At 32.9% G+C, this 14,310-nt stretch overlaps 1 protein-coding gene across 1 annotated transcript; it reads left to right on the forward strand.

Moving 5' to 3' along the window:
- Positions 1-230: 230 nt before the first annotated feature.
- On the forward strand, positions 231-7,418 carry LOC127853149 (uncharacterized). The gene is made up of 4 exons (XM_052387392.1): positions 231-379; positions 2,282-2,350; positions 4,175-4,415; positions 4,562-7,418. Exons 3-4 carry the CDS (start codon positions 4,175-4,177, stop codon positions 6,211-6,213), a joined length of 1,893 nt encoding a protein of 630 aa, XP_052243352.1. The 5' UTR covers positions 231-379; positions 2,282-2,350; the 3' UTR covers positions 6,214-7,418.
- Positions 7,419-14,310: the final 6,892 nt, after the last annotated feature.

The following is a 14,310-nucleotide window of genomic DNA, read 5'->3' on the forward strand; positions in this document are numbered from 1 at the left end:
GCAACGAAACCATAAGCTTTAACGCCTTATATTTTGTTTAGTTCATATGACAGTAACGCATAAAAGAATTAAAATTATTTGCTTGATTATAATCCTTTGTATCATTTATTATAGAAATATGACAAAATGAAAAAAATCAATGTGTCAATCAGTCCCTTTAAAAGTTACGTTCGTGCCAATTTGTATGATCTCATTCTGATCTCAAATCTATTTTTATAAGGTTCGTGGAAATCTGATCTGTTAATTCTGTATACAAAATCAACTGGTTTGTTTGTGTTGTGACAGAGGAATAAGTGTCATTGGAGACGTTCGCATGCATGCACCATATTTGTGAATATTTACAATACTGTTTTCTTCCGCTGTAACCTATGTAGAAAAGGCAAGTAAATGTATTTCTTAATACTAAAATGAAGTTATTATTAATATATAGTATTATAATGTTAATAATAAAAATAATAATAATGCTTAATCAATTACTAGATAAAAAATGTATTTGCTATTCTAGTTATCATCAGGTATGATTTATGTATGTACTGTATACACGTTTTCAAAGTACATCTTGCTATCATTAAATTGACAAAGACCGCTATGTAAAAATTACTATCAGGTTCAATATATTACTTTCCGTATTGGAATCTAGTAAAATAAAACTTAACGGAGTAAAATTACAGGAGACAATTGAATTTTGTAATTTATGATCATACTGTTTACGCATATCATGCTAATGTTGGCGAGCTATACTGGCAGTTTAAATTAAAACTTTCAATGCAGGCGATAGCATAAAACTTCAATCGATACTACAGATCAAAGATTTGCTTCCTTCCATAAATGATGAGATTCCGATTTTTTTCCGAGTATGTGCATACACATTCAAATTGGAAAAAATCAAAATAAGGAAGACAACTTATACGCGCTAAAACTTGTATAAAAAGCCTTCACGACGTCGAGGTGGAGCGTTGGCTTTGACGACAAGAGGTCTGGGTGCGGTGGCCGAAAATGTCAAGTTGTTTTTTCTCTCGCTATTATAATTATTATATTGTTTAAATAAATTTATAAATTGACATTTTCAAAAAATACGAAAATAATGAAAAAGTCCCGATATTCATAAAGTAAACAATTCCCTTTTTTAACATTATGGAAACTATATGTTAAATTGAAAGGTTAAAACGAGAAGTGCCTTCATGATCTGTGTATGTACCATTTTAATACATTTCTTGTTACAAAATGAGTTGATTATTAAATCACCACCATTTTCACTTATTTAAACGTACGTTTGCATAATTGAAGTATTGAAGTATTTGTTGAAATTATGGAAACAAGGTTCAACTAGGAAACTATATGGAAATTAGGAAATTCTGAATATCATCGCTTTGGCGAGCAATATAAACTATGAACTATATAAACTACTACATTTTATTTATACTTGTAAGAAGTTAATGATAGATATATATGAAATCATGTATGTTGGATAAGTGAATGAAACATCTAAAATACTCAACTAAAGCGTTCCTAGGGCCTATTCATTTTTGGAAAACGTGAGTGCCCTTGCAAGCGAAGCTTGAACTAAATATATGTATGTTGAAACAAAAAAAATCTATTTTCAATCAAGGATGCACGATATAACGTTTTTATGTGAACACATTTTATGTTTCTTCTGCCTTTTATAATTATTCAAACACGTTATGACTAGATATTTGTTCAGGTTTCTGTCAGAGCGGAAATAAAAACATTTATTTGCTTTTAGTTTCTTTGTTCGGCTCGATAAACCTTACCTACTATCATAAATACATAAACGATGCATTCATATATACATATATACAAAACATGTCTTACTGCATAAATATTTATTGTCATATAATTGAACTTGTTAAATAAATGGTTAAACAAATAGGGAAACACGATTTTTGGTTGAAAACTGAAACATTTCTGCGAATCGTTAATTGTTGAGACATTTTTTCAATCTTCGGATTTGGATGCAGAATAACATGACACTAGGACATCTTCGAAGAAAGAACAGAAAATCAAAAGGTCGTGAAACGAATTTTAAACTTATCAGTTTCAACCTTATGGCAATGCAGGAAGTCTTCCGGTCAAATACAACACGTGTTTTGGAGTTGCAAGTGATTGTTCAATTTGTAATTGTATTACATATATGGTTGAAGGTATAACAGACATCGGACCTCACCGTATACATCAGTTTTCTGCTTATTTTGTAATATGTGCATAATTCATTGAAGAGCAATGTGTGTCACCCGTATAACGAATACTGCTCACATTTTAGTGTGCTGTGAATAAGTCATCCAGTGATTGAAGAATCGACGGCAGGATATCAAAGGATTCGTACACCAAGGTATGTAGCAAAATTGCAGTATAACACGAAAATCAGAAACTGTTGTACTGTCTGTTTGGTCTTTGGTACACAAAGAATCATATGCAGAACTTTCTTTCGTTTCTTTCGTTTCTTGCGCACACAAACAACAAAGATACCGTGCATGTATGAACTTTCGTGTAAAAGAATGTGGTACACAGTGCACGCTACGGTCAGATCTGTCATTTATCAAGTCACGGTCAATTCGGTAAAAATGGTTATTAATGTCAAAACTTACATTTCGTTTGTTTTCAGCAGATTTATGTGTCAAGAAGAGAATTCAATATAATAAGCCTCAATCCTGACACCATAACAAAAGTCAGTATCTTTCTGATTAGCTTCCTAACGTTACGTTATTTCTATTACGACATCGAATGTACATACATGTGTACATTTAAAGAGGGCTTAAATACATTTTTGCTATTCTTCTAACGCATCTTAGAGGAATCTGAATGTAATCTATAACAAGTAAATATTCAAAATATTGGTTGTTATTTAGAACATTGTGGAGATGTTTACTCTATGACATTTGTCTTGTTGAGGTGTCGCGGGTGTTTTTATTGAACAGTAAGCTGGTTGCAAAGTTTATGCCCTGGCTGTGCATTCATATATTTTTCGCAACCTCTACACACTAAACACAGTTAAAGTCATTTTGCCCGTGAACATTAACCACACAAACAACATCTATCATCATTTCACTTTGTTACCGTTGTCACTTTAAATTAAAATTAGATCTGGTTGGAAATTGGGTTTAGATACAGAAGTTGGCGTTTTTTTCTGAATATGTTTCGCGAAAGAAAGATGTTCATGGATTATAACATTGGATCGAAAACAAGAAACGTTCAAGTTACAACGAAGTGAATGGCATAGGTATATCATTATTCGAACTTTATTTGGCAGTTGCATAAGTACAATAATATGCTCATTACCAATTAAAGTAATTAGTGTTACTCATTCAAAAACTAACTTTTATATATCTAACATTGTAATAGCTTCCCCGTTTTAATGTACATTCATACACTCCTTTGATCCAATGAATTGTTTAAAACATGCACTGACCATAACAACGACATCACGAGTGCCTTGTGTTGTTAGCTAAAGTAATCAAAGGTCTTCGACCATACATCATGCGTATGCCCATTCGTCCGGACATGGGTGCGCAGAAAAGTTACCCTTTCTCCCGTGGCGTGCCTCAATACATTTCAATACACAAAATAACGTCATTATACCAGCGAAATTCTCCGGTTAAACTCTTTTACGATGTAAATAAACGGTGAAAAAAGCATAAAATAAAGAGAAAATTTGTTGGATTCGATGCAATATCGTTTTTAATTCACTGGTGATCATAAAAAATATTTATAAATCTTGAAGTAAATCTTGATATGATAATCTAAAAATAGAAAAAGTAGTTCCGTAAATTTTTATTTTCAATTTGTTTATTTTCACTGCTGTTATTTCACTGCAGAAATGCAATATTGTATCATTAGGTATAAAAGAAATGAAATCCTTAATATATTTTATTCGATAATTATGGTGAAGTGATGTGTAATGGCGGACCTGATTTATAATCGGAACTAGTCCTTACATATATGGACACAAGAGATGAACGTATAAATTATACAAGCCGAATGAATCCATGAATTATGAATGAATTATTATGCAAATAAGTTGCCTTTGGAAATAAGCAAAACCCGAATTAAATATTTAAACAAATGGCTTGATATACAAGTACATTACCGAAGGTTAAGCCTTTACGATACTTTTTCAATGTCTCAACATGTAAACGTGTTTATTATATGTATTAAGATGGTCGAGATCGAACTGGATTTGCAACAACCCCATTTCAAAGAACAATCTGTCGGTTGGTTGATGAAGGCTGGTGCTGCGCTGGACAGCTACATAGAAAGTGTCAGCGGAAAGAAGAAGACTATCATCGATGCGATATTCCATATGCCTTTGATTGGCCTAATGATTGTATGGGCGACACTTTTACCGTACTCAGAGAGTCGTCTGTTAGATATGCCGCTTAGTCTTATTCGATTTTTTGGTAAGCCATATGATGTTATTTATTTTTTAATTCGAAACATAAGATTTAAATCTACAAAATATGCAATCGGAGCAATATTATGAATTATCAAAAAGTCACTTTAATTCGAATATAGTACATTGAATTGACGTTATAAATGTTTTCAGCCTGTGTACCTTGGATCTTAAAAACGCATTCAGGACTTCAAACATTGTTTCCGGCGTACCGGGATATGCTAGTGTGCATTTTAGCATCTTGGCTATCGCAAGCTGTGTATTGGATCCTCAGAAGCCATATTGAACGACAATGTTTTCAAGACGAATTTGACATAAAACTTTTTAAAGAATCTGATGATAGTAATTTACCTTTTCTAACAGCTGTGGTCTTAATTTCATTTCACTTAAAATCTTGCTCAAAATGGGCTGTGTTGTTAAATTTCTTTCCGATTGCTGTCATGTATGTACCCTTTTTTACCGAATCACGTCTTCTTACTGAAATGTATTACTGGAGTGTCCAAAGTTTAAACTTAAATTGTGTGGACAATCTTTATTCGTATTATAATGAGGTAGAACTTGTAAGATTACAAAAGATTATTTCAAAAATAACACATCAGATGCAAAATGAGACGAATGAGGAGTCAGTAAGAATCGCTTCTGAAAGGCTTCATCATTATATCAATTTATATAACCAACATCAATCTGACATTTATTCACTAATGGAGCAGAGTTTCAAGCATTGTATAAATCTTTCCATCGTCCCTTTTATTATTCAGTTACTTATAGTTGTGCTTGCATCTGACCTTGAAATTTCTGGCTTCATACTGTTTTACAGTTGCGTCATTAAAAGTCCTTTGAACATTTTTTCCGCTTTTGGGTTAGCGTCTTTAATTTCAACAATATTTCGCTACATCATGCATTTAGTTTTTCGTCTCGTAGACATCGAGTCCAACCAGTTAACTTTTGGGTTGTTGCATCTTCAAATCGCTTACGGAACATTAGCGCTTTTTCACGACACAGACTTCGTATTTATCGATACTAATTCGAGACAAAGCATTTTCCCAATAATTATTGTTTGGTCTCTATCTCATTGCATTTGTGTTTTCCTAGATACAGTTGAAAACGAGATCTTAGGAATTGTGAATGAAGGTGCAAATGGGCAAATGTTTAAGTTATTCCGAATTTTGACAACTGCGGTTATAATTGCTGTTGGATACATACACATCTCAACAGCTGTAGCTAACTATTCAATTCTAAGTGTAGGGACTTACATGTTCTTTACCAAAAGCAGCTGTGTTGTAGTGAAAAGTGTATGCCTTTTTCTGAGCAGCATTTTACTTTTCATATCGCATCTTCCGTCTCGTGTCCAAGATCATGCGATAAACATGTCTGAACATATGAGTTTTATCCAAAAGTGTGCACTTTTTGTGGATACCGCTATTCACTTGTACACTCGCATGTTTTGTCCGATTATGACTTCGTGGTTCCTGCTCAGACTTCCTATTAATCTCTTCGGCTTTGTGGTCAACTTAGTATTAGCGCACAAAGACTGGAAAAACTATTCATTTCACAATAATGTCCGTGCTTTCATAGATGGACTACCAGATGTGTTACAAAATAATGATTGTTCAATATGTAGGACTCCTCTGGAAGTGTGCAAACAACTACCTTGTCAACACATGTATCACGGCGACTGTTTAAAGAGATGGTTTCGTACACGAATTGCGTGTCCATTATGTAATGCACAGTTTGAAATACCACAAGTTCAATCATTTATTACTAATGTGATTTCAAACATAACACATCGCATATTCAGAAGGTAAACAGGCTATTATAAACAATGTGCACGTCGATACCCTTCATAGGTAATGACGTGGAAAAAATATCTGAATCAAAATCGTTAAAAAGGATGAATAATTGGAAACTATATTGTAGCTAAATTGATTAAATTATGTTTGTCTTGGCTATGTGTTGCATGTTTGCAGGTCTTGCTAATGCAAATGAAAAACAAGATGAAAAAATGAAGATTTTAAAAAGGTAAATCATGCTATTAATGAACTACCTGGGTTTTTTTAAACCAAATTTCCGTATTTCAAAAAAGGTTGTCCGAATAATATCAACCTACATGATTTACGCATGTGATACATTGCTGTTTGAAACAAGTAACTGAAAATGCAGCGTAGCGACGAAAAAGCTTTTTAAAAAACATATTTAATTTGGACTGATTATGAAGTGATAGTATAATATTGCGAGATGCCAGATACTGAAAAATAAGATATACAAAGATAAAAACTGGTACATCATACCTTAATCATTAGATGCATACTTGTCATGTGTTGGATTTAATGTGTATATTAGAATTAATATCGTGTATACAATATAGAGACATATTTGAATATAGTTTAATATTCTAAGAAATGCGACTACAGCATATAATAACTTAAATTAATAGTTTTCTTTGGCTGTATTGCTGTGCTGTGATCTGCATTTTTTGCTACAATATTTCATGTATCGTTTGTTTATATGCATCGTATGCATTTTATTTTTGTTTCATTTAATGTTGTTAAAGTAAAGCATTTTTGCGTGTATCCTTTCAAATAATTTGTCGTTGCTTTTATGTGTATAACTTGAGTATTTTAATTAGTAAAACTTGTGTTGTACGTCATATCGTGTGTACGCGTGTTAGTAATAGTGCGTCCTGACTCTCACTTGCGTCATATCATACGTGTTTACTATTCGTTTTCATCTTTAGATTTCGTTGATTTTTAATATACGAATACAATGATCATTTACGTAGTTTAATTTAATTTTACATTTTGACCACATTGCTGCTTGTGTACTTGTAAACTTGACCTTTCTTTACAAAACAAAATACAAATAGTTTCACGAATAAATCATGCATACAGTTACACTTTATTACTAAGGTTTAATACAAATAATTGCTGAATATTATTCTGAAAGTTTATCATGACGATTTTCTTCTTACATTTTATACTTTTAATATTTAAATTTCATTTCCAAGCGTAGATTTAACACCAAACATTTCAAATAAAAGTTTAAAAAAAGTATTTTTCTCGTACTTATTACTCGTGCTTATCTTGGATATCTTCGTCTTTGTCAAAATCTTAAAGATTTGGCAAAAATAAATCATTAAAATTATGTAACTAGATCGGAATGGAAGATGACAAGTGAGTTTAAATTTAAATGCAGAAAAAGGGGCTGTATTAGCCAATCGAGTCAAGAACACGCCACGATATATTTGGGTGCATTTATTGGCATTCGATTTTTAAGGTAATAGGCCCGCGGCTGTCATTACATTTTGGCCGCTTCTACAGTAGGCATGGGGTTGATATCCTACACCACTACACGACGTGTCGAGGAGCTTTGGCGAAACTACTGAACGCTACTTTTACCCTGAGGGAAACACCATTTTACAACCACAGTTATGATTTGAACTTGCAATTTTATTTTTTATTTTATGTAAAAATTCAATAAATTTTAGTAAAAAAAAATCATTTTGAAAAGAAAAGGCGTGAATTAATTGTTTTTGCAAACAGTCTTGCTAAATTACTTAGTCTGTCCGTCAGTCCGAAAACTTTAATGGTCATAGCTTTTTCAATATTAAAGATAGCAACTTGATATTTGGAATGTATGTGCATCTCATAGAGCTGCACATTTTGAGTGGTGGAAGGTGAAGGTCAAGGTCATCCTTCAAGGTCAAATTTATAATATATGGCGTCTGTCCGTCCGTCCGAAAACTTCAACATTGGCCATAACTTTTTCAATATTGAAGATAGTAACTTGATATTTGGCACGCATGTGTATCTCATGGAGCCACACATTTTACGTGGTTAAAGGTGAAGGTGAAGGTCATCCTTCAAAGTCATATGTCAAATATATGACGTCTGTCCGTCCGTCCAAAAACTTTAACATTGGCCATAACTTTTTCAATTTTGAAGATAGCAACTTGATATTTGACATGCATGTGTATCTCATAGAGTTGCACATTTTAAAAGTGAAAAGGTCAAGGTCAAGGTCATTCTTCAAGGTCAAAGGTCAAATATATGGCATTCGTCCTTCCGTCCGTAAACTAACATTCGCCATAACTTGTTTATGCCCCTGAAGGGTGGCATATAGTTTTTGAATTGTCCGTCAGTCCGTCCGTCTGTCTGTTCGTCAGTCAGTCTGTCCGTCCGTCAGTCCGAACGTCCGTCCGATAAATGTTTCATTGCCCATAACTTTTGCATTATTGAAGATAGCAATTTGATATTTGGCATGCATGTGTATCTCATAGAGCTGCACATTTTGAGTGGTGAAAGGTCAAGGTCATCCTTCAATGTCAATGTCAAAGGTCAAATTTTGAAATCTTGAAAATAGCAACACATTTTGAGTGGTGAAGGGTCAAGGTCATCCTTCAAGGTCAAGGTCAAAGGTCAAATTTTGCAATATAGAAGATAGCAACTCGATATTTGGCATGCATGCGTATCTCATGGAGCTGCACATTTTGAGTGGTGAAATGTCAAAGTCAAGGTCATCCTTCAAGGTCAAGGTCAAAGGTCAAAATTTTTCAATATTGAAGATAGCAACATGATATTTGGCATGCATGTGTATCTCTTGGACCTGCACATTTTGAGTGGTGAAAGGTCAAGGTCATCCTTCAAGTTCAAGGTCAAAGGTCAAATATTGCAATATTGAAGATATTTGGCGTGCATGCATATCTCATGGAGCTGCACATTTTGAGTGGTTAAAGGTAAATATCATCCTTCAGGGTCAAAGGTCAAATGTATGGCTTCAAAGCGGCGCAGCAGGGGGAATTGTGTTTCACGAACACAGCTCTTGTTATAAACTAATTCCATGTTATAGATTTTATTTGTTTCATTTCAATTGACAAGTTGATATTGAATAAAACAAGGAATAACAGCAATGTTCGATTATATCATTTACATTTATTATCGTTTCTGATTGTCATATTTATTTTTTACACCATACTGATTTGACTTTGAAAAATGCAACAGTAATTGTGAAGTACCGTCGTCAATTAGCATGTTGCATTACGAAGTTTAATGTCGGGAACCGGTCTAGCACAAATTCTAGAGATCTATAGCTTTTTTATTACAACAACAAACTTGTTATCCGTAATCCCGCCGTTAGCATTATGTACAGACGGTATCTCGGATATGTCCTTACGGATTGATAGGATTCAGGTTTACACATGTTTTGCAGCTCGATTTATTGGGTTATGGAAGTTGTGAGCCTCTATAACTGGGCCAAGAATTTTTAAAGGGTTATTTCATGTCACATTGTAATAAATGAACCCCTACTTATCTGCGGTTATAAGTAATTTACCTCCACTCATCTGCGCCACCGTGTCGTTTAAGGTATTGATTGTATATAAGAAGTATCAACCCCAATTAATTCGCGGCAAATTACACATGGATACATGTTCTTATTTCAAAGTTAAAATATAACCTTATCAATATATATCAGTATTTAGAAAGTGTTTATATGTGCTTATTGACTGCTTGTTCCGCTCAAATGATTATTCAGGAAATCGTTGACCTTTGAAAACGAATTGATATAAGTCATATGGTATATTTTGTTCCTGCTTTAACTCTCAACAGTTCATTATCTCAATTGAATAATACGTTCTATACGTACGGGTAAAGTGGACCTACGCATAGTGTCGTCATTTTCCTCTTCAATGACTAATTGGTAATAAAATTTGGACAATGTAATTATATTCCAAATCCCTGTCTTAAACAGTAAGTTTAGTAGGTGGCTCCCAATATTACGTGTATTTGCTCACGTGTACTGTTAAAGTGAGTATACCTAAAAATAATTATATACTAGATTAACAGAAAGGCCAACAGCTTTAGGAAGTCAAATAATTTTAGCTGATCTGAGCACAATTATCCCATGGTGAGCTTGTTTGATCACCTTTTGTTCGTTTGTTGCGCGTCGTCCGTTGTGCGTCGTCAACATTTACCGTGAGAACACTCTAGAGACACCATTTATTACAAATTTTTGAATAAACTTGGTCAGAATATTTTTCTTGGCCGAGTTCAAAACTGGGTCACGGGTCATAAACTAGGGCACTTTGTAAAATTAAAGGAAAAAAATGGAAAACTCCGGATGTCATATATTTTGTCCAACGTTAATGAAACTTGCTCACAACATAAGTTTAAATGACAGCTCGGCTGAGTTTGAAAATTGTTTCGGTCTAATTGCCAGGGCACGGGACAGATTTCTGATGAGACTTGAGCGAAAACTTGTGAAAAATTCAGACTTACACTATTTGTCAAATCTTCATGAATTTTGCTCAGAGTTTTTGTTTTTGATTTATTGGTATCTTAACAGAGATCGAAAATGTTCCGGTCCGTTGTACTAATGGCCCCTAGGGAGACGGACGTTTTCCTTATATGGTTATAGTAAAACTTTGAGCAACCAGAATCTTCATTTAGCTTGCTCAGAGCATTGATTGCAATAATATTAGCATGAACCAACAAGGGAGGCAACTCGTGAAGTAACAAATTGGCAGTGTACAGAAAGTGGTACTTTATTATCTCGCTTAACATGGGTCTAAATTACGTTTAAAAGAGAGCTCTTTTCTGATTGGATGAAACAGTCCAAAATCATCCAATACATAAAATCGAGATATTTATCTTGCGAAACATTTAATGTTATACAGTATGCAAGCTATTTAGAAAGTAAAAATCGTAAACCAAACAGTTTGTTTTGGGTTTTTTCGCGGTCATAGACAGTGTTCCTGGCTGAAAACAATGCAATATTACTATTAAATCATTCATGTATTAGTTTTTAGCAAGTGGTAGAATATTTGTGTAAAACTTTTGAATTTTAATTTAAACTTGTTTCTGCGACAATTTCACGAGTTTTTACGGAAATTACCGATTATACAGATGTATCGACAGACATGTGACACGCGACAGAATAGCTTGCATATTTCAAGTTTATAAGCCTTAAAATTACCAATAAATTAAATGAGAATAAAAAAAAATAATTTATCAACCAGTAATGGTCAGAATCACCAATATCTTTTGGTGCAACCATCGTATTTTGCGGAAACCGCGACACATTGTTTTCGGAAACCGACGATCGGTAATGTCCGTAACCATGATGAAAATTTCAGCTGACAAGTTTTTTTATCTAATGTCTTTCTCAAATATTCTACCACGAAATTATTGTATACAATTACACAAATGAATAACAAGTAATATTTTCTTGATTTTGGTGAGGAACCCTGTCTATAAATGCTTATAAATACCCATTAAAGCTCAACTGAAGTGCATAAAATATTAAAAAATAAATTATTAATTTCCGTTTTTTTTGTTCCATCTGATAGTTTCATCAATTGCCATAGCTCAGTCACTCAATTATATTGGAAATTATTACCAATATCTGATAAAAACTTGTATTATTTGTTTTTATCTTGAAACTTCTATAAGATAAATGTTTTTGTCTTTTTATAAAAGTCGTCAATTGTATATATACATATATATATTCTCTATAGTTTGAAATACATTTAGGCAAAGATTACGCATTAAAATGCAAATAATTTATGAAATATTCACTTTTAATCAGTATGTTGGTTTATCAAAAAAATAACAATATCACTTCATTTAATTATTTAAAAGTTATAACAAACATTAAATGTTTTCCGATCAAATGATTCTCGACACATAGACCAGATTGATAGGAAGATATGAACAAAAAGGTTGCCCGCCTAGAATGGTCATGTTAGTTTGGAAGTACTTGATTATAAATCTAAATTTATTAGACTTTGGGTGTTGTAAAGACATGAAATATAAAATGAGATGCCTCAAAGTGTAGATTTTTTTTTCATTTAGTAAAAGAAAGGCAACATAACCCTTAAGTGGTTGAGAAGAACTTGTGGTTGTATAAAAAGAAAAAAGGCTACAATGTATGTGCTTGTTGAAAAAAATATAAACATCATTATATATGAATTTTCTGATCATAAGTGGTATTTTGAGTGAAAAGGGGAGATACATTTTCAAGAATAAACAATACAATTATACAAGTTTTGGTGAAGTGCATGTCATCCAGTATTATCATAGTACTGGTTTTGGTCTTAAAAACCAACAACATTTTTTAAAATTCATAACCCTTTGTTGCTAAAAAAATCATGAAAGATAGCATTTTCAGAGTACCTATTTAAACAAACATAAAATGCTTTAATACACCCTCTAGATAGTATCTATGCACTCACTTGTAATCAATTAGTAATTTACTTATGCTTTAAAAGTTATACTTTCATGCAACTCATGGTACCAGTTTTTTTGTAAGAAAATTAATTACATTATTTTAAAATGCGTAACCCCTTGTTGCCAAAAAAAATCATAAAAAATATAAGTGTTAAAGAAATCCATTAAAACAAAAAGAAAATGTCTTATTGAACCTTAAATATTATTCCTGCAAGCATTTTACATCAATTATTTATGTTTGAAAAAACATAGTTAGTTTGCGTTATGTTTTTATACTGAATCATCATAAGCACCCTTAAAATCACGTTTGTGTTCAATGTGCATTGATCTTTCTCTTAATATTTGTTCTAATGATTTCTCGGCAGATTTGAAAAATGTGTCGGGCAATTTGAAAAAACATGACCGTCATGGGACAATGCAATTGTTCGTATATTACGTCCAATATTTATGAAACTTGCTCAAAACATTTGTTTTAATGACATTTTGGTCATTTTGGCTATGGCTACAAGGAAAGGGCAGTTTTCTTGTTATTTCTATACAAAAACCTTGTGAACTTTAATTCACATGGTTTATCTCAATGTGCATAAAACTTAATCAAATTATTTGTTGTGATGCTATCTCCGCCGAAGTTTTAAAAAGTTTCGATCCTTAGATAAACATGTTCGTAATGGGGCTGAGAACTAATCCTTATGAGGATATAGTAAAGTTCGCTGAAAACACTAGAAATCATATGCTTTGGCCATGGTAATGAAATGTTCCCAGTACTTGGTTTAACTGATATCTCGGTAAGTATGTATATGGTTCAAGACCCCATGAAAACCTGACATCAAGGGGGCGGTGCAGTTTTTTTATATTATATGGCTATAGTGAAACCGTGTGAACACTCTAGAAGTAACTTTTGTTTTGTCTACCTCGAGAAACTTTCTAAGAACAATTGTTCTTATACGGATATCTTTCCAAAATGGTTTCGGTCATTTGAAAAGCATAGTCACAAGGGGACGTGGCCGTTTTCCTTATATGGCTATAGTGAAATACGTGAACACTCTAGAAGTCAAATTTGGGAGTTCAAGTTGCTGAAAACTTGCAAAAACATTTTAACTCATAATATCTCAGTCAAGGTGTAGACCTCGTTGCCATATAATTGCTATATTAAAGTCAGGTACAAAATAACAGATTTAAGGACAACTTTTTAAAGTCTTTCGAACGTGTGCATACAGTTATCATTATGACTTTGCTAAGAAAACGCTATACTTAATTGATTAAAAGAGTGTTTAGTGCTTTTGAACTTGTTAAGCTATTTAAGGTGTGTGAAATATTAATTAAACTGTATTAAACTTCAGTAAATCATCTTTGTCAACATTATAGTTGAATGCAGATTTGAACATACTAAATAGCAACTTCGGGTTTACGTTGTGTAGTTTGTGTACAGCTATATTTAAGGGGCCTTTTCACATATTCTGGCATGCATTGAAGTTTGTCATTAACTGCTTTATATTGATAAATGTAAATATTGGATTTATAAAGCTCCATTAAAAAAACAAGAATAAAATTAAAGAAAGAAAAAAAGTAATCCGCAACGGTACTCGAACCACTGACTACTAGAGTAAAAGTCTATCGCTTGGACCATTCGACCATCCGTGCCCATAAAATGAGTAACGTATTTTACACTTTATATAAGCA

The sequence above is a fragment of the Dreissena polymorpha genome, chromosome 12 (assembly GCF_020536995.1).
Source record: "Dreissena polymorpha isolate Duluth1 chromosome 12, UMN_Dpol_1.0, whole genome shotgun sequence".
NCBI classification, from domain to species: domain Eukaryota; kingdom Metazoa; phylum Mollusca; class Bivalvia; order Myida; family Dreissenidae; genus Dreissena; species Dreissena polymorpha.